The sequence below is a fragment of the Haliaeetus albicilla genome, chromosome Z, assembly GCF_947461875.1.
Source record: "Haliaeetus albicilla chromosome Z, bHalAlb1.1, whole genome shotgun sequence".
Lineage (NCBI taxonomy): Eukaryota > Metazoa > Chordata > Aves > Accipitriformes > Accipitridae > Haliaeetus > Haliaeetus albicilla.
In genome coordinates, this window is record NC_091516.1 from 22,628,167 (window position 1) to 22,645,995 (window position 17,829).

The window sequence follows — 17,829 nt, forward strand, 5'->3', positions numbered from 1 at the left end:
AATTTTTATTCCCCTTTCCACCAGCCCACCAAAGCTTTAAAGAAAAGCAAGGTAAGACCAAGTTCTAGCTGTAAAATAGCTTCCCTTCCTATCTTCATAGGTATGTTTTACAATATCAGAAATGTTTTAATGTATTCAAACTCAACTTGACAGAAGACAGTGAAATGTAAGAGAAGAGTGCCAACAGTGAAGTCACGTTCTGGATCTAGCATCACACTCCCCCATTAAAAAAAAGTTTGTGACACAGCTCTTAGCATTCCCCCAACATTCTAATTAGAAGAGTTCTTCTCTTGAGCATCATCTTCAGCAGGAAAAACAGACATCACTCAACACATGACAACAGAAAACCCTAGTGTAAAGACGGCAGGTTGCTTTTCGCATTTGGCCCTTCTAACCCATGTTAAAACTAGAGGTACAGAAAAGGAAAGACTTTTCATACTGAAGTGAAGAACAAGGAATACTACTCTATGTTTCTCTCCTTCCTTCCTTAAGATGAAGCATCTACTGCAAAAGACTGGGGGTTGCTGAATTACTAGTGAGAACAGGTGTGACATCACCAATGTTTGTTCCAGCCATTACACAACGGTAGGCGAATCAAAGTCTCTGAGGCAATGATGACCTGGAAATCAATACTGGGGGCTCACCTAGCAATCTGTAGACAGAACAGCATTTTTCTATAGAAAACCAAAGTATATGCAGGAATAGAGTCTTCTGATAATCAGACCTTTAATAACAGAGCTACTTTCACAATTCTACATTCAAACAGAAACATGTGACTCCACAAAAATAGGAAAAAAAGACCATTTAAAAAAATCCATTTAAATCACAGTAATCGTAATAATTATACATTTAGGATGTTGCTGCTTTACGTAACAGCTCAACTCAATTTATTTTTATTTTTCCTTCTCAGAACGGACAAAAACATTTTTCCCAGCTAAGAAAACCAATCAAAACTATAATAAATCAATCCCCAGGACTAGTCAATAATTAATCAATCCCTCTTTCAATGTATTTTGAACAGATCCTCTTGTTCAAACAGCATTTAGGACTCACCAATCTCAGTGCAGTGCAAGGACTGAGACAGCCTGCCCCCCACCTCCAAAATCACACTACCTGTGCTAAGAGAAAGAACTACACAGACTGAGACACAAAGCATAAGCACACGTAAGCTAACATCACCAATGCATGAACCCTCTCTCATGGCACAACAGGGTTTTGTCCCATAGCAGGTTTTTTCCACGTTGGGCCAGGCTGACATATGTGGCCTTGGCACAGATGTTAAATGCACAATTTTAACAATGTGAAAGCTGCCCTTCAGGTAGCCCCTTTCTCCTCTCCTTTTTGTCAACATCACAACCTAACTGCTCTGTCAAAACTTCAGTTCACATGGGTTGCTGCCATCCTCTTTCTACTTAGCATTTCCTAGACAGCTCAGATGTGCCCTCCCCCAGGCTGTTGCATGTTCTAAAGGTTTTTAAGTTCCCTTTAGCCACTACTTCGTCCAGTCAAACTGCAAGGATTCTTGGCCACTTATAAAAATGGATAGAAATGTGTACAACAGAAACTTGTTGCAAAATAAGAAACAAAGTATAGGTCTGTAGGATTATGTTGAGAAATGGATTACAAACCATGAGATCTGGCATCTTTATCTTACCAGGCAATACCAAAACATTCCACAGAAAGCCAGTCTCCATGACACATTCACACGAGACTTCCTCAACGCCATAGCAGAACACATGCCATCTCTTCATTTGTGAGCATCAACTGTTACGGATGATCCCTACAATGAATGCTATGATTGACTAGGAAAACAGCTATTATAGCTTTATGCTATCATACAGGAGAGAGGTCAAAAACAACGATGGGTCCAGCTTAAGATCATAATCAGTTATATGACCACTGCTTCCAAATTCAACTTTCTTTTTACCCTACTAACACCACCACAAAAAAAAGAGGCATGAAAACATTTAATGGGTCTCTGTCATTTGCAGTACTGGGTCGTTATTTCTAAGGGTTTACAATATTCCTTTAAAAACAGCACACTCTGTACAGCAGACAGAGGTTTCAGCAGGACCAACACAGGACTATTGTGTCTGTTCCAGAAGAGACAAAGTGAAAAACAACCTTCATAAATTCTCATTTACAGTGTGAGATTCATTTATTCAGTCTTGATTCTTTACTCAAATACGATATACACAGAAATTTATATACTAACAAAATATACTAGGATACTCCATCTTTCTCTTGGGGAAGGGATACTTCATGTAACACATGCTAACGTGCTTGTCTGTTCTCAGTTGCAAATGCCCAGGATGTCTGTCCCAGTCTGGTGATTAAGTCAGTCTATCAACTCTGCTATCATAAAAACAGTGTAGAATACAGAACAAAGCCAGGATGTTGGATTCAAAAAAACAAAACAAAAAATACAGACTGCAGGTTTTGCAGGAAGAAAGAGGAAGGAGAGGTACAAGGGAGAAAATTTGCTCATGTAAAGAAAAAAATAAAAGAAGAAAATTAATTCACAGAACACGAGCTGCATTCTAATAAGCACTTTTGTAGAGATATTTATTATTAATAACAACTGATGTTTATGTAAAGCACTTTTTGATTGAGGTCTATTTCAGGTTTGCTAAATGAGTAATTTTCCAGTCTGATTCATGACTGATTTGGTTTAAAGTGAAAATGGGAATAGCACTCTGGTTCCAAAACCAGTTGCCTACAGAGTTCAATCCAAAGTGATAATTTTGAAATAATTTCAGACTAGAACAGACTTTAAGAAAATCCATACAATCTTTGCATAAAAATGACAATACCAGTATATTAAGTTATAACAAAATTTTATCCTCTCAGTTGCTCCTATCTTTTCTCTACAGACAATGTATTAACTTTCTAAGCCTAATTCAATATTCATATGCTGTCCTTATAATTACACAGGAGGAGAGCAGGGTTAGGTTGGTTTTGTAGAACACTGAGAAGGAAAATTTTGATGTATTTTTAATTTTTTAAAAACTCACATCCTGTAGGTCATTTCATGACCCTAAAAGAAAAAGTTTCCTTTAGATTGTCTTTACAATATAAATGGACTTTGCATGATACATATTTCCAGATTTTAATTAATGTTAATATATAATATTGAAATAAATATTACCGTAAAGAATCTTCTCACAAAGTCTAGTGAATATTTCCCAACACCTTTTATTTGGAATTGGGAAAGCTGAGTGTCAGACAGAGCAGGCTGATATTGCCACAATGCCTCTTCCATGATGTTTCCTCCCCCTCTACCAATAGAGCTCAGAACAGTTTAAAAATTAGTTAAGTAACAAAACTTTCATAATATACAACGGATAACTGCAGAACCAGGAACAAAATAAAACTAAACCAGAACAAAGGGGTTTAGGTTTTTTTATGACAGTGTTTTTTGCTATGACAATCATTTGAGCAACATTTCTAGCAAACAGAATGTATCACCAAAGGTTCTTTCGCTGAAAAGATTAAAAGCCTTCTATGAATTAGGTAAAATGTACTGCCAAAGCATATATTTTTGCTTCTACTTGACCAGCTGTGTCGAGAATCTGTGCCAGCACAGCCATGTAGAGAGCAACTGTAGTCATGAGAAGACTAGTATTTATTCTTCTCATCTCACTATCCACAGATTGAATACTTCCTAAAAGATGCAGACTTCCTGACCTTGATGTTTTTTAATGAAGATGCAAAATTAAGAACGTTCCAGTCTTAGCCTCTGAAAATCATCAAAGCTAGCAGAGGAACTCATATGCTGTTTTATTTGAATTATATATCTTTCTTCTGCTAAGATCTCACATAGACAATTTAATTACCACTTCCTTCATTTCCAGCAGTAATTGTACTCCTCCTGCTGGACAAACAGATGTAATAACCACAATCCATCTTTCTGACTGCATCAATTACACACACCAAGAATACTATGAAGTGATTTTCTGCTATAAGACCTGAAGCTGAAAGATGGTATCTTTATTGAAATGGCTTCCTCCATTAGCTATAAAGTTATCACCCTTACCTTAGCATACTTAATTAAAAGTGTTTGGGTTTTTCTTCCTCAACCCTAAAATTAAAACCACAAGCTTTCATTCAAAAGGAAATACTAACATGCATACAGTGATCATATTTTCATAATGCATTAATCAGTATTGTGATAAAATTATTATTTCACAACAGCATTAAGAGCAATTTTAATTCTACAGCTTCTGTGTCATGTACTATTTTATATCCAAAGAATATAAATTAAGATGAAGGCACACTGCCAAAACATTCACAAGTATTTTTAATCAGCAGAAATAAGGTAATTCCAGATGGCTGTTTAGAAAAAACTATCCATTTTTTCGATTGTGTGCTAAACACTAGCCCCTGTCGGTTCAGAAAATGCAAGCTCTTGGTTACAGCCAAAATTTCGACAAAGAATATCACTTCCATGAAAGGTAGAAGGTACTGTGTGCTCTGGAATGCTGTGGTACTTCAGCTTTAATTTATATATAAAGACTAAAAGAACGTTGCAGGATGTTTGCCTAAAAACCTAACTAATATTAGGCAAACCTTCTCAGTGTTCCTATTCATTTGATGTCAAAATTACGTAATTCTGATAACTTATTCTGTGGCACAAAGTTATACAGCATCATATCCTTAGCAATACTTTTAAAAAATCAGCTTAATGGGACTCTGATGTCATCTTCCAGGAAGATATATTGACTAGACAGCCAAACAAATTATTCTTATTTTCTGTTCTTCAGTGTGGGTCCCCCAATCCTGCAACTGAAAAAACGAGAAAGCTAAATACTATTCAATGTAATACTAGACTTAATAAAGGTCTGAACAGACCAGATCTGCTGTGTCTACTAAGTTTTGCTATACAGTGTAATCATATTTCTCTCTCTGGCGCACAGAATGTTAGATACTGTAACACAGATCCAGTTTTTTCAAAAGTAAGAGTGTCATTTGAAGTATCCACATATGCAAATTGATAAAGGCAAAAACCTCACAGCTAAAACTAAACAAAACTAAACAGAACAAAGTACACCATTTTTTCCATGACTCTGTGTAAATTTAGGCAGCCAAGCATGGGAACCTGATCCACTCTTCAGGCAACTACATTAAACTGGGTTAAAATAATGATTGCATATGTATTCTGCCTCCTAAAGGAGGCATCTTCTAAAGGGTAGATATTATAAGTAGGTCTCTCTCCAAAAGACTTGACAGTTAAACCATCAAGAACAAAGTTTCATACGTATTAATTCTTTGAACTGTTATTATTAATAACTATTTATTATTACCTCTTTAGAAGTTGTAAACTGTCTGAAGTAAACATGAGTTCCCTTTTCCTCTCTTGCACAGACCATCTCCAAGCAAATAATTGGTTCCCTTTCATCCCGCTTTTAAAAAGCAAGGCTAACAGAACTTGGGTTTGTTATCTAAACACAGTGTAGTTACTTAAAGTAAGTTAGAGCATTCAGGGGACTGTCATGATAAAAAGGAAATATTCTACCATGAAATTATATTATTTGAGAAGCACTGCCAATTTCATACAAAGATCTTATCTTCAGAAAATAACACTCCTTCTAGATGCACTGCAGTACCCAATCCAGCATTCAGATCAGTATTATTGAGAAGGCCTTGTGCTTGAAACCTGCAAACCCTGTGCACGGGAAGCCTTCAGAATATGGAAAGTGTAAGATTAGTCTGACCAGAAACATAGTAAGTTAACTTAGTTTATAAATTAAAAATAAGTTTACAAAGCTCCTGAAACTAGAAGCAAAGGCATTTACATTTAGTTACCTTTCAAAAACATTAACTTTCCAAAAACCCAAAACGTAACATATCCATACGAAATTTTATTTAGACAACAGACTTCTTCACTAATACAGAAAGACTGCAATTTCATATCCCTTTTAACTTGAATGCAGCTACAACAAATCAAAATAGCTCCCTCAAATCTCACAATGCCTGTAAAACAAAGTGAATACGAAAAGCCTATCTGCAACAAACTGGAAAAAAAGTGAAAAATATGAGTACTCCATTTTAAGAGACACATTCTACAGGTCTGTCTCAGTTTACAGGGCAGTGTCTGTGGCAAGATGCTTCAAGCAGACAGCAAATTCTTCCCTCTTCTATATTTCTAGAGCCCCTTAAACCACTTAAATGGAAATATTCATATAGGTGAAAAAACTAAAAAATGAAATTCTTTTAGAATACAAGTTATTTTAAGAGAGATTTGCAAAAATCCTCAACTTCGGTACATTCCACATAATAAAAAGCCGGTATCTATCAACTTGAATGTAACACTTTTATCAGTTCTGGATGATCCAAGGAGTCCAGTCTTCCTACATTTTCAGCTCTCCTTTGACACATCATCTTCACATACACTTTCTTGGGAATATCACATCTACTGCAGACTGATATGGGAGCATACAAGAGGCTTGGAAGGCTATGCCCCATTCTTTTCCAGAAGTAATTTTTTTCAGGAAGTTTAATATTCTTATTTTATGCCATTTAGGATACAAAATAATATAACAAACTTAAGTTGTTCATCAAAATGGAAAACAGGATTTGCCTCACCCACAACCAGTGGCCAGCCTCCAGCAGCCTTGAAAGACGGGTGTGACATCACCAGCAGAGAGTATACTGGGGTGTCACATCAACGTGGAATAAACAAGTCTGCAGCACTTCAGTAACTGGAAAAAAATCTCAACAAAATTTAGAGTACACTACCAATTTCAGGGATGGTCTTAGTCTCTTCACTTAGGACATCCTGAATGTTATCTAACTTTGAATATGTTTTAGATTTGTTTTCTAGGGTTTTCTCTTTTGTGCGCTTATATTTGTTATAGTCCAGTACAAATACAAAGTCCATTTTAAATTTTGGGTAGAATTTTTTATGTTTCTTTATGAGCAAGATCTTGTAACATTTTCTTCAAAAGCAAGAATATCAGCTTTGCTGTTCTAACACTTTCAAGTATTCAGCAACTTTCAAGCAAGTCTCTTGAATATTCTGAACACAACAGATAATAGACATAAATGAGTACCAGACACAGAGACTTTACAACTTCAATTCCATAATGGAAGAAATTCCATAATTTTTACTCTATTCCAATCTATTCCAATTGCATTTTCTCTGTCTGTATGTTCAACTGTGTTTTGCTGATGACAAGATGTTGAAATATGATAATGGCATAGAGTCCAAATAAAACAAACCAAACTTAATTCTCCCTTAACCCACGCGACCTTTTCAAAGCTTCTCACAAAATATTGCTTCTCAACCAATGTAGATTTTTCTCCTTTCAGAATGATCATATGTTTTTTCTCATTTTTCTGGCAATATCGGCATTTTTAAATAGGGACTTAGGATAGATATATATGCTGCATAAATTTACTTTGGAGAGATTAGAAAGAAATTTGAATATACCTAAAGTAGTTACCTTGCTTCTTCCCAGTATTCACTAATCACTTCTAAAAGAACCTAACTGGTTCTGTCCTCCCTTCCTAGATTTCTAAGAAAACTAATGTTGTGTTTTTAACACACAGAAATCATATACCTTTTTAGAATATTGTGTTACTTACCATAAATCAGTTTGCTTACTTGACAACATACATCTAGTTGAACTCTATTCACTGTCAACAACTGAGCCAGCATAAACATGTAGTAACTAGATACCAAAATAAATTACATTGCAGTACTAGCTATTTATTCACTTCATAGAGAAAAATGATTCTTACCCAGTTTCCCTTCTTCAGAGGCAAAAAGTAGTAGTAATGGCAGAAATCAAGTATCAGCGTATAAGAACTAAGGATCTGAGTGTAGAAACACAGCTGTAGAAACAGCCAATGATTGTCTTCACCAACACAATTATTAATCCTGTAGAGAAACAAAGAGTATATATAAAGACAGAAATATAAAGATGTTAACACCGCAGTTATGATATTGTGAATAAGAGAAGTGATGATTATTTATGGAGCAAACATAAGAACTACTGACTAAACACTCCATCCTTAATCGAAGTGATGATCTCTATGTTAGAGATGGCAGTTACTGTAAAGCATGGTTTCCTTATACTGCCACTTAAAGTGTAGGTTGCATTACTGAGATCACTGCTTAGAACAGGAGACACATTTCTCTGTATCTTCCTATACCAAAGATACTCCTACAATTTTAAGTAATACTCAAGTAACAATTTTTTTTTTAAAGTCCGCAAAGTTTCACAGTAATACATATTATCTTCTGCAAATCAACACATTTCACTGGTTGTGAACTATGTTGAGTCCAAAAACTGGAAATACAAATGAATGGTTTGAAATAAACGTGACCACAGCATACCCCAATGAGAAATAAGCATGACTTAGGAAGGACCCTAAGACACAGAAGACAAAACAAGCATCTCTATTCTGAAACTCCTTCTGCATATAACATAAAGGAGTAAGAGAATCACAAGGATTCTAGAAATATTAAGCACGAGATTCAAAATCTTTGAAATCTACATCTAGTCTGCTTCACAGAAGTTATGCTGATGCAAAAAATGTGATCGGGGTGCAATTTCATACAAGCATTGGCACAGACAGCAGTACCAAGCTAAGCCATAATGACAAAAAGCACTATACTGGCACTATTTTCAGAAGTAGCGATTGACAAAAAAGGTAGTTTGAAAAATGGCTAAATCAACCTAGGAGGATCCTGGTGTCAATTTTGTCCTCTGCAGTTCATCATTGCTGTCTTGCTGGAAATGATACCTCAGAACTACCGACAGAAATGTTTATGTTCATTTTAAGCTACAAACAATCAGTTTAAATAGACAATTTTAGCCAGGTTACTTCATTTTGACTGAAACTAGTTAAAGAACACTAAAATAAGCAATTTCACTACAAAATCAGTGAAGCTATGACAAGTGGGGCATGGTATGAGTCAATAACATTTTCTACTTAGCATAGCAATTTGGTAAACTAAAAACCCAAAACTGTCTGAAACCATGATCTGTTTTTATTATTATAAAGAGCATCGCCTCTTATGTTGAAATTGTAATCTTTTATTTCAATCCAAGAAACATAAATATTTGTCTATTTCCTACAAAACAAAATTTTTTCCAGCATCAGAAACTAAATTGCAACAAATGAAATAAATCTTCAATGTACAAATCAATTATTTTGATCAGTTTTAGGAGTAAAAATTCCAATTCTTTAAACAAAATATGTGAATTTTGCAAAACTATATGGCACATAACAATTTGACAATGCTAACATGTTACACTGCAACAGTTCTTACTGTCAGTTTTACCTGTAGACATAAGGAGTCTCAAAGCTGTTTTTTCCCTGCTCTAAATGCCTAAATGATTAAGCACTACTGGGAAAGAAATATGACAAATGAGCAATAGTCAAGACCATGAACTTTGAAATGATTCACTAAACCAGTAGATTGTTAGAACAAATGTCCTGGTCTTACCATGGACAGTGGTGATCCATCCTCCTCACGCAATGTCCACAACGACTGCAATGGTGTGAACGCTTTGGTCTCATCATATTGCATTTGTTACATAATTCCCAGTATTCTCGTTCTAGGTTAAAATGTAAAGAAAGACACTTTAGAGAGATTTAAACTCAGTACAGCACGCTCATGATGAATCTATATCCTAGTGATTCAAAGAGAAAAAAAATCTTACTGTATTACATTCTTATATATAAGCAGCATACAAAAAACTTTTTTCCTACTGTCATCTTAATTAAACTGGAAGATATTACTGCCACTCTGTGCCAGTTTTCTTCTCCAAAATCATCTCTCCTCCTATGTCTTTCTAGGGAGTAATTATTACAGCACAAAAGCTGTCACTCAAACAAGGAAGACCGTAATTCAATTATTTTCTTACATGTCTACTGTGAAAAAAAACTATCTGCTAGACAGAAGCGTTGTACAATCTCCCTGCCATTCCAAAACCTCCTGAGGAAATACTGCTACTCAAATTTGTCAGAGCTAGCTAACGAAAATAAAATACACAATGAACACTTCAGGAGCATCTTCCATCTCAAAGCATTTTAAGACATGCATCTCACATCATGCAATTTTACACATAAGGCAACCAAAGAACAGATAGAGAATAGGCTTGTATTTAAAAAGATACAATATTTTTGGATGCCCAATGTGAGATTCTTTATGCTGATCTCCAGAGATACTGAGTAGCTGAAACTACCAGTACCTACTACTGCTCAGCTTAGCTATTATTTATCTCAAATTGCACCATCCAAATTAGAGGAAGCCTTTGAAAATAAGCATTCAAATTATATATTCAGAAAGTTCATCTTCACATGGGAAACAAATCACACCAACGCTGTAATACTTCCATTCACAAAAGCATATATTTTCTGTCTTTAAGGAAAATAGGTACATGACTGAGAATCTTAAATATTTTGACTAGTTGTTTCTAGTTCTTTGATGCAGAGAAATTTCTTAAATCCCAGGGGAAAAAAAATAAGCTTAGCTTTTACAGTAGGACATTCTGAAATTTTATACGGTAAAGCACTGTCCCTATGTAAACAAAATAAAGTTAAATTTAGCACTTCTGAGCCACCTGCAGGCAGCTCTAATGTTGTCTTTCTTGCTGCAAAACAACATTTGGACACTGGAAGTAACAAAGCCCAATATCTGAGATCATTAAACTAGTAATAATGCCAGATGGAAACTGATTTACAATCTGTTCCCATAAATACAGTGTCACAAAGGTGTCACTCCCTAATAGGGTAGCTACCAGCAGAGTTCAGAAACACCCCAACCTCATTTTTGAATACAATTTATACTATGCAAAAATGTATCTTCCTGTCAACCTAAAGAATACCAGAGAACTGAAGTGCTACTTCAGAAAGTAAAAAACCCCTGACATAGCACACACCAAATCATATTAATCAATGTCATAGTCAAGCCTAAGTGTTCCATCTTCAGAAGTATCTATGAAGTATCATTGCCATATGAAATGAATGGAGCATGAAGAGGTGGGAGAGCTATTCAAAGGGATCCCTTAAAAGAGAAAGAAACATTTGTGCCCAAAGGGAATTTGTACTGGTCCTGGTATTTTGCAAGTAAATGAACATTCAGTCATAAATGCAACTGTCTGTAACTGTACTGAGTGTCTTCATTCTCCAGTTCAGGTTGCAGATTCCATGTTGTTCTTCCTGCAGCAAGAACTCTGACTGCAGAACCCAAAGTCTGACCCACCTTCCATTTTACTGGATCAAAGGATCAGTTACCAGGAGCAGAAAGAACACTGACATGAGATTTTCTGACATCAGTGTTTCACTTCTGAATCCCAGGGAGATACATCTCTTCCGACTATCTGCTGCCTAGTTTGTGCACACCACTGTAACAACAGTGCTGATGCTAAACAAATCATGTTTCCAAACACATCATCCTAGATTCTCACTAACATCAGGAAGAGAGAGCAAAATGTTACTCCTGGCATCCACCACGCTGCAAGACAAGACTGAAGTATTTACACCTCACAGCATTTGATATGTTTTCTACATTCAGAAAGTATTTTCTGTTTATGTGACAAAGCTCATACCATTTAATAGCCCTACTCCATTCTAAACTGCTATGTAAAAGCTCTATGCATTAGACAAGCACCTTAATAGCATCAAACAGTTCACAAAAATATTGGCTTTCTCTGTGGAGAATTATTAAGGTTTTAAATTTCCTCCAGTTTCTGGAGCATCGGATACCATATGGGAATTGTGGGATGGATTCACAGAAAATGGAATTCAGAAACAGAAATGAATTGTCACATGTTAAGTTGCTACTCTATAGCAAGGCAATATAATTAGCGTCACATTTGTTTGGTTAACAGCCCATACAAATGTAAGTCACTGAAAAAAATTTGTAAAAAATGCACAAGTAAAATCCAGCTTAAGAGTACCTTCTACCATCACTTTCAATGTCTTATAAATTTACTTAGAAAAAAGCTGTAGAATTATAATGACTAATCATCTCTAAACACTTTTCATTAAATATTATCAAGTTAGAAGTATATGCAATATGTTTGAAAGCCCAGAATGCAAAAAAAGTTCTTCCCATGGAAAAATTTCCTAGCAGAAGTTCCTACATAACTAAACTTCTGACGGAATAGAAGTTTTGAAAGGAAGTTTTGAGTCTACACAAGGGGAAGTGCTAGAAATGTACAAGATAAAAACAGTAACATACCAATTTTAATTTCATTAACAATATTAGGCTTCAGCAAAGACAGCTCATGGTTTCCATCAAATCTCATAAAATCAAACTGATTCCTAATTATTTTGAGGACATCAAATTATATAGAAACAACCTTATGTACCTGTAATCGGTATCTTTGGGTTTTCAGGTAGCTTTCCTGGATCGGCTACCGAGGCTCTTAGTAATGAAGCTATACAAAACAATGAGCAGAAGTAATAACCTGAAAAAATAAATAAGCATTTGTTAGTCTTTTTCAGGTGTACAAAATATCTACTGTACACTGCATCAAAAATATAGATGCTCCAGCACCGAGTTGAAAATTACTCAGCCTTCCCATTCAATTCCAGATATATTTTTGGTACCATACAGTCTACAATATTAAGTACTCCCCAGTCTTAAAAAGGGAGAGGGACAGGAAATGGTAGCAGTGAACACTGTTTTGATAGCACCACCAGGACGCCATTATGACCCTACTACTGTATTTAAGAAGTTCCTCCACTGTCTTATCAAATAAGCACCATTCTACACCTCAAAGCCTCTATGTGAAAAGACATTTCGAGTAGTCCATCTTTGCTTTAAAGTTGGTTTCAGTTATAATTCAAGCCTTCTCCCCAGCAAAACCTATTAGCGTAACTCATATTAGCTGACAAATTCAAGTTTGTGAACCATCAGCACTACCACCCCAAATTCTGACAAGCACTAAGAGTTGTGGGCCTGAAATTCTGTCAAGTTCTAGCTACAGGATGTGAAAGCCATATTAATGCTTTTCCCCAGTTTCCACATGAACAAGTTTTACCATAACACCTTTGAAATGAATGAAGTATCTCAACTTCTCAGAGCATAATATGTAGGATGCATCCCAGTACTCTTATACTTTATCTTTATCCTTCACATTATTCTTTATTTTCTGACCTTTCTCATACATGTTAACTACTGCCCAAAGATAACTATTTTCACTAGTAGAGAAAAGGGCTAAATCGACTTACACAAAATTGCTACAACTGAAATATGTCCCTCTTCATAGTGAGGAAAAAGGATGACTTTTGGAATGAAGATTGTGTTGTACAGCCAGACAAAGATAATCAGGCCCATGCAGCACCAACCCTGGGGGTCAACCACAAAGTGAATTCGTCGTCCCATTGAACACAAACAGTTAATAATCTCTCACGACCCAGGAAGAAAAGATTATCCTAGAGAGATTAAAAAAAAAAAAAAAAAAAAAAAAGAGTAAATCAACCAATATCATGCAACCTACAGGGTTCCACATACATTCAAATAGGAAAAAAAAACCCTGTCAGCTATGTATTTAAGGAATTAAATGAAAACTTAAAGACATTTCACATACCCTGTTCAGGTACCAGGAAGAGAAACATTTTATGATTTCATTTATTAGTTACACCTCGCTAAAAAGTAACATTTATCATCAAGATGGAAGTAAAACAAGTACCTGGGAAAACTATTAAGTAATATGTAAAGCAAGCAACTGTGAGCAAGATAGCAGCAGCAAAGGATATAAACATTACAGAAAAGAAGTCTCCCATCAAAATAAAAAGTTTGCAAAGCAAACAAGAAATACAGGGAATCATTTATGTTATACAAGGATTCATCCTACCTACCTATCATAGTCTCCCAACTATATTTGAAGATTTTTTTTAAAAGCTTGTATGCTAAAATAGTCACAGGCTTCCCTAGGAATCTGTAATTCTTCTCTGCTTAAAAAACCTCCTTCATGGCATTTATAGCAAAGCAACAGAGAAAGGAACCACACTACCCTAACATCTTTCATGTAGATCATTAAGACGTATCATACAATAGTAAGTTTTCTCACTATTAATCACACTTAAAACATCCATTCTGATAGTGTGCTGGGCTCTTTTTTAGTTTAGGCTGAAGAAACCCCACCAAGTCCTACAGTATGAACTTCAGAGCTTCATAAACTGATCTTCATAAAAATGCAGCATGAAGTCGTAAGCACTATTCAGCAGAACCCTCAAGGGAAGGATTACTACTGTTAGTTTTTTTGCCAGGCTGCCTTCATATACGTATCTTAATACTGCAACACACACATAAACCCCAAGCTACTCTCCTACACATTAGTCTCCCTGATTTCTGGGCTTCAGGGAACTTGACAATTTCAGATGGATTTCCTTCCACTCCTTTCACCTTCTACTTGTTGCATTGAAATTTCACCTTGTTTATCAGACATCTCTGTTTCCAGGGGTTTTGCTCTACTTGTTTAATGTTTGTCTATCCTCACTTGCATTCACCATTTCTCTGCTTAATATTACCCACAAGTTTCATTAGTCTTGTTTCCTTCTTTTTCGAGATATCTCTAGTCAAAATCAGACCCAAATAAGCTGATATTTTTCCACGCTTCTCCTATGCAGTATTTATCATCACCCTTTGCTTGCTATCTTCTAGTAAAACAGCATTCCCATTCGAGTATAGCAGAGTATTAAGTGCTAATTTTTATCCTAAAAAGGCATCAGATTTGCTAACACTTGTTTTATAAACCCATGTTGCATACTGAACACAGCTACTGTGCCCTTAAAACTGTTTTTAAGTTCATGATAATCACAAAAAGAACTATTTAGGCCTATATTTACTATTTTTTTAAATTTTATTATACATAGCATTTATGCATCATAGTCTGTTGTATACATGGTATTAATATACTACACACATACGTACAGTCTCTAGACATATAAATGATGTAGTATTATACTCCTGAATCTGCCAGTTCTTCATGTGCCTCTGTTGTAAGCTAGCTTTGGCAACCAGCAGGTTTAGAACTAAAAAACATTTCATATCCTTCTAAGCATGCACTGATGGAGGATGTGTCTCATCAAGCAAAGAAGCTGTGGGAGGTGACCAGACTGTACAACACTAGGGATGCTGAAAAGGAGATGGACCAGAACCCCTCCAAGACCCTGCAGCTACATGAACCCCCACTGCACTGAGGGGAAGCAGGCAGAGCCTTAGCTTGTCAGGCTGGGCATGGAGATGCTGCGTCTGGCAAAGCCTGGGAGCTTGTGAGGTCCGGCACCAGGAGGATGGTTCCTGCTCTGCTTGCAGCTCTGATCTACAGAGCAGGTTCTGAGCCCTGGCAGCTGGCAAAGACAAGGAGCTCTGTCCAATGAAGCTTCCGAGCTGGCTGTGCCCAAGTCCTGTGGCAGCGTGGGCAGGACAGAGCAAGAAACAGTGGTGAGAAACACCTTGCTGCAGGGACAGAGGCACCTCTGCCAGCCCAACCTGCCACCTGGCAAGGTTTGCTGCTTGCCAGGGACTTGGGTCCTTGTTACCATGGACAGGCTGTTCCTGAGGCTGGTAGCAGTCCGGCCCTCAGACTGTTACCCTCAGCTACTCTTCCATAGGGGCACCACAGATACAGCCAGGAGAGGCCAGGAGCGTTATCAGGCCAGAGCCTGGGGAGGAGGTGGTGTCTCCTTCATCCTGCTGATGAAGGGAAAGGACTTGAGGAGGAGTAGGCAGATCCTGCAGACCAACAAGTGTTTGTGCAGCTTCTGTCAAAAGCTGGGACTCAGCTTTTACATCCATAGGACTTTCTCTGAGGATCAAGAACTGGGGAGGAGGTGGAGGGCAGGATCCACCTGACACTATGTGGACAGAGATCTTACCAACAAAACAGAGGTGAAGCGGGGCTGCAACAAGTGTGTGCGCACACTTGATACAGAAACACCACTTGGGTGTACTGGGATGGGGTTAGGAAAGCCAAAGCCCACCTGGAGTTGAATCTGGTGAGGGATATGAAGGTCAAAAGGAAAGTCTTCTACAGGTATGTGAGCAGCATAAGGAAGGCTGAGGGAAATGTGGGCCCGCTGCTGGATGGGGCAGGGTATGTGGTGAAAGGATACAAAAAAGTCAAAGTGCCTTAGTCACCTTGCTCTTTATGAGTAAGACCTGCTTTCTGGAATCCCAGGCCCCTGAGACCTGTAGGAAAGTCTGGAGCAAGAAAGATTTACTCTGAGTGAGGGAGGATCAGATTAAGAAACCTTTAAACAAAACTGGACATAACACCTCCATGGGACCTGATGAGATGGCACCATGAGTGCTGAGAGAGCTGGCCCTGTTATTGTGAAGCTGCTGTCAAATACGTTTGAAAGTTTTAGGCTGATGGGTGAGGTTCCGCAGGACTCAAGAAAACAAGTGTCAACCCAGTTTTCAAGGGCAAGAAGGAGGATCCACGCAACTACTGGCCTGTTAGCCTCACCCTGACCCCTGGGAAGGTGGAGCAAATAATCCTGGAAACTTGTTTCCAAACTCGTGAAGGACAGGAAGGTGACTGGGAGTAGTGAGCATGGATTTATGAAGGGGAAATCATGCAGACTGACAGAAACAGAGAGGCCAAAAAAACCAGAGGCAGCTAGAAACACTGCTGACTGCTGAAGAATCCATCTGTTTTCCATCTTACCAGAGCAGTAGAGATTCCATGACTTCACAGCACTTCCTCAGAAGGGGAAATAACAGCTCAACAAACAAAACAGAGAGATAGAAGTACTGAAATACTTGTTTCCAAGTGACTTACTAAGTATAATGTACGAGCAATAAGCAGTGAGAGAGATTCTGGAGAAAACAATAAGAATGCCTATAATGGAAATGTATCCCAAATTTTTACAATTTGATGACTAAATTTTGCCTGCATGACGTTATTCACTTTTATAATAAAAAAAACAACCCAAAACAAAACAAAACCAAACATACACATACACAAACCCATACCTTTGATGACAAGTTCCACACTTAAGTTGGAACTATGCAAAAAAAGGCCCCATTCTCAAGATAGGGAGATTTTTCATTATTATCTTCTGTATCGTTTCTGAAAGAGACAGAAAAGAGTGCGATACTCAAACAATCATCATCACTGGTTTGAAAGGCAGCATATAATGGATTACCTTCTATTCTGTTCTTCCCACCCCACCTCACTGAGCACAGCTTCCTCTCAAGCTATTCACAGAGATAGCCAGATCTTTTGCCTCCCATGTCTGAACTGACATGCTGATTCTAGCTAGCATTCCCTGAATTTCAGTTCTAGGCCATTTCGCAATTTGAATATACATTCAAAAGGATGGGATTGTTCAGAGAAAGGTCTATATAAAACTGCACTACTGCCAGTGTATTTCAGTTAAATTATGATATACTTGCTTCCTGCATGCCTACTGTAACGATAAATTAAGTTTTATACTTTTCATTATACTTTTCTCGCAATACTGCATAAACAATGTTAATATATTGACCTTCTCCAGCAAAGTGAGCTTTTTCCTCTCTCCCTCTTCGTTTATGTACCGTACATAAATAGGTAAGGAGGAATTGGGTGGGGGGTCGGGGGGGGTAGATGGAATAAAGAAAACCTAACGTGCACATTCTGATGATTAGGTAGAAAGTACTAGATTCCAAGTTAACTCACAAACAAGGTGAATTTATAATTTTCTCTTTTTAAACATACTTTAAAAATATATGTATTTACTCTTTCAAATACAATGTCAAAAGAAAGGAAGACGGATCTCAAATAATTTCTGTTCTTTAGGATGCATCATTTCTGATAAGAATAACTACAATACGTAGAGGAAAAAAGTCTATGAGCAGGTTTACAACAAATCAGT

General features: G+C 37.0%; 1 protein-coding gene across 7 annotated transcripts in view; it reads right to left on the reverse strand.

Moving 5' to 3' along the window:
- Positions 1-17,829, reverse strand: part of ZDHHC21 (zinc finger DHHC-type palmitoyltransferase 21) — a 53,345-nt gene that overhangs the window by 17,451 nt on the left and 18,065 nt on the right. For 6 of the 7 annotated variants that reach the window (XM_069776491.1, XM_069776489.1, XM_069776495.1 and 3 more), the window contains 5 exons: positions 16,949-17,045; positions 13,195-13,398; positions 12,330-12,428; positions 9,458-9,569; positions 7,744-7,882 (listed from right to left, as the gene is read on the reverse strand). In XM_069776491.1, the coding sequence (XP_069632592.1) occupies positions 7,744-7,882; positions 9,458-9,569; positions 12,330-12,428; positions 13,195-13,348 (504 nt within the window). In that variant the 5' untranslated portion in view covers positions 13,349-13,398; positions 16,949-17,045. The remainder of the gene's footprint in view (positions 1-7,743; positions 7,883-9,457; positions 9,570-12,329; positions 12,429-13,194; positions 13,399-16,948; positions 17,046-17,829) is intronic. The other variant, XM_069776492.1, reaches the window with a different exon arrangement.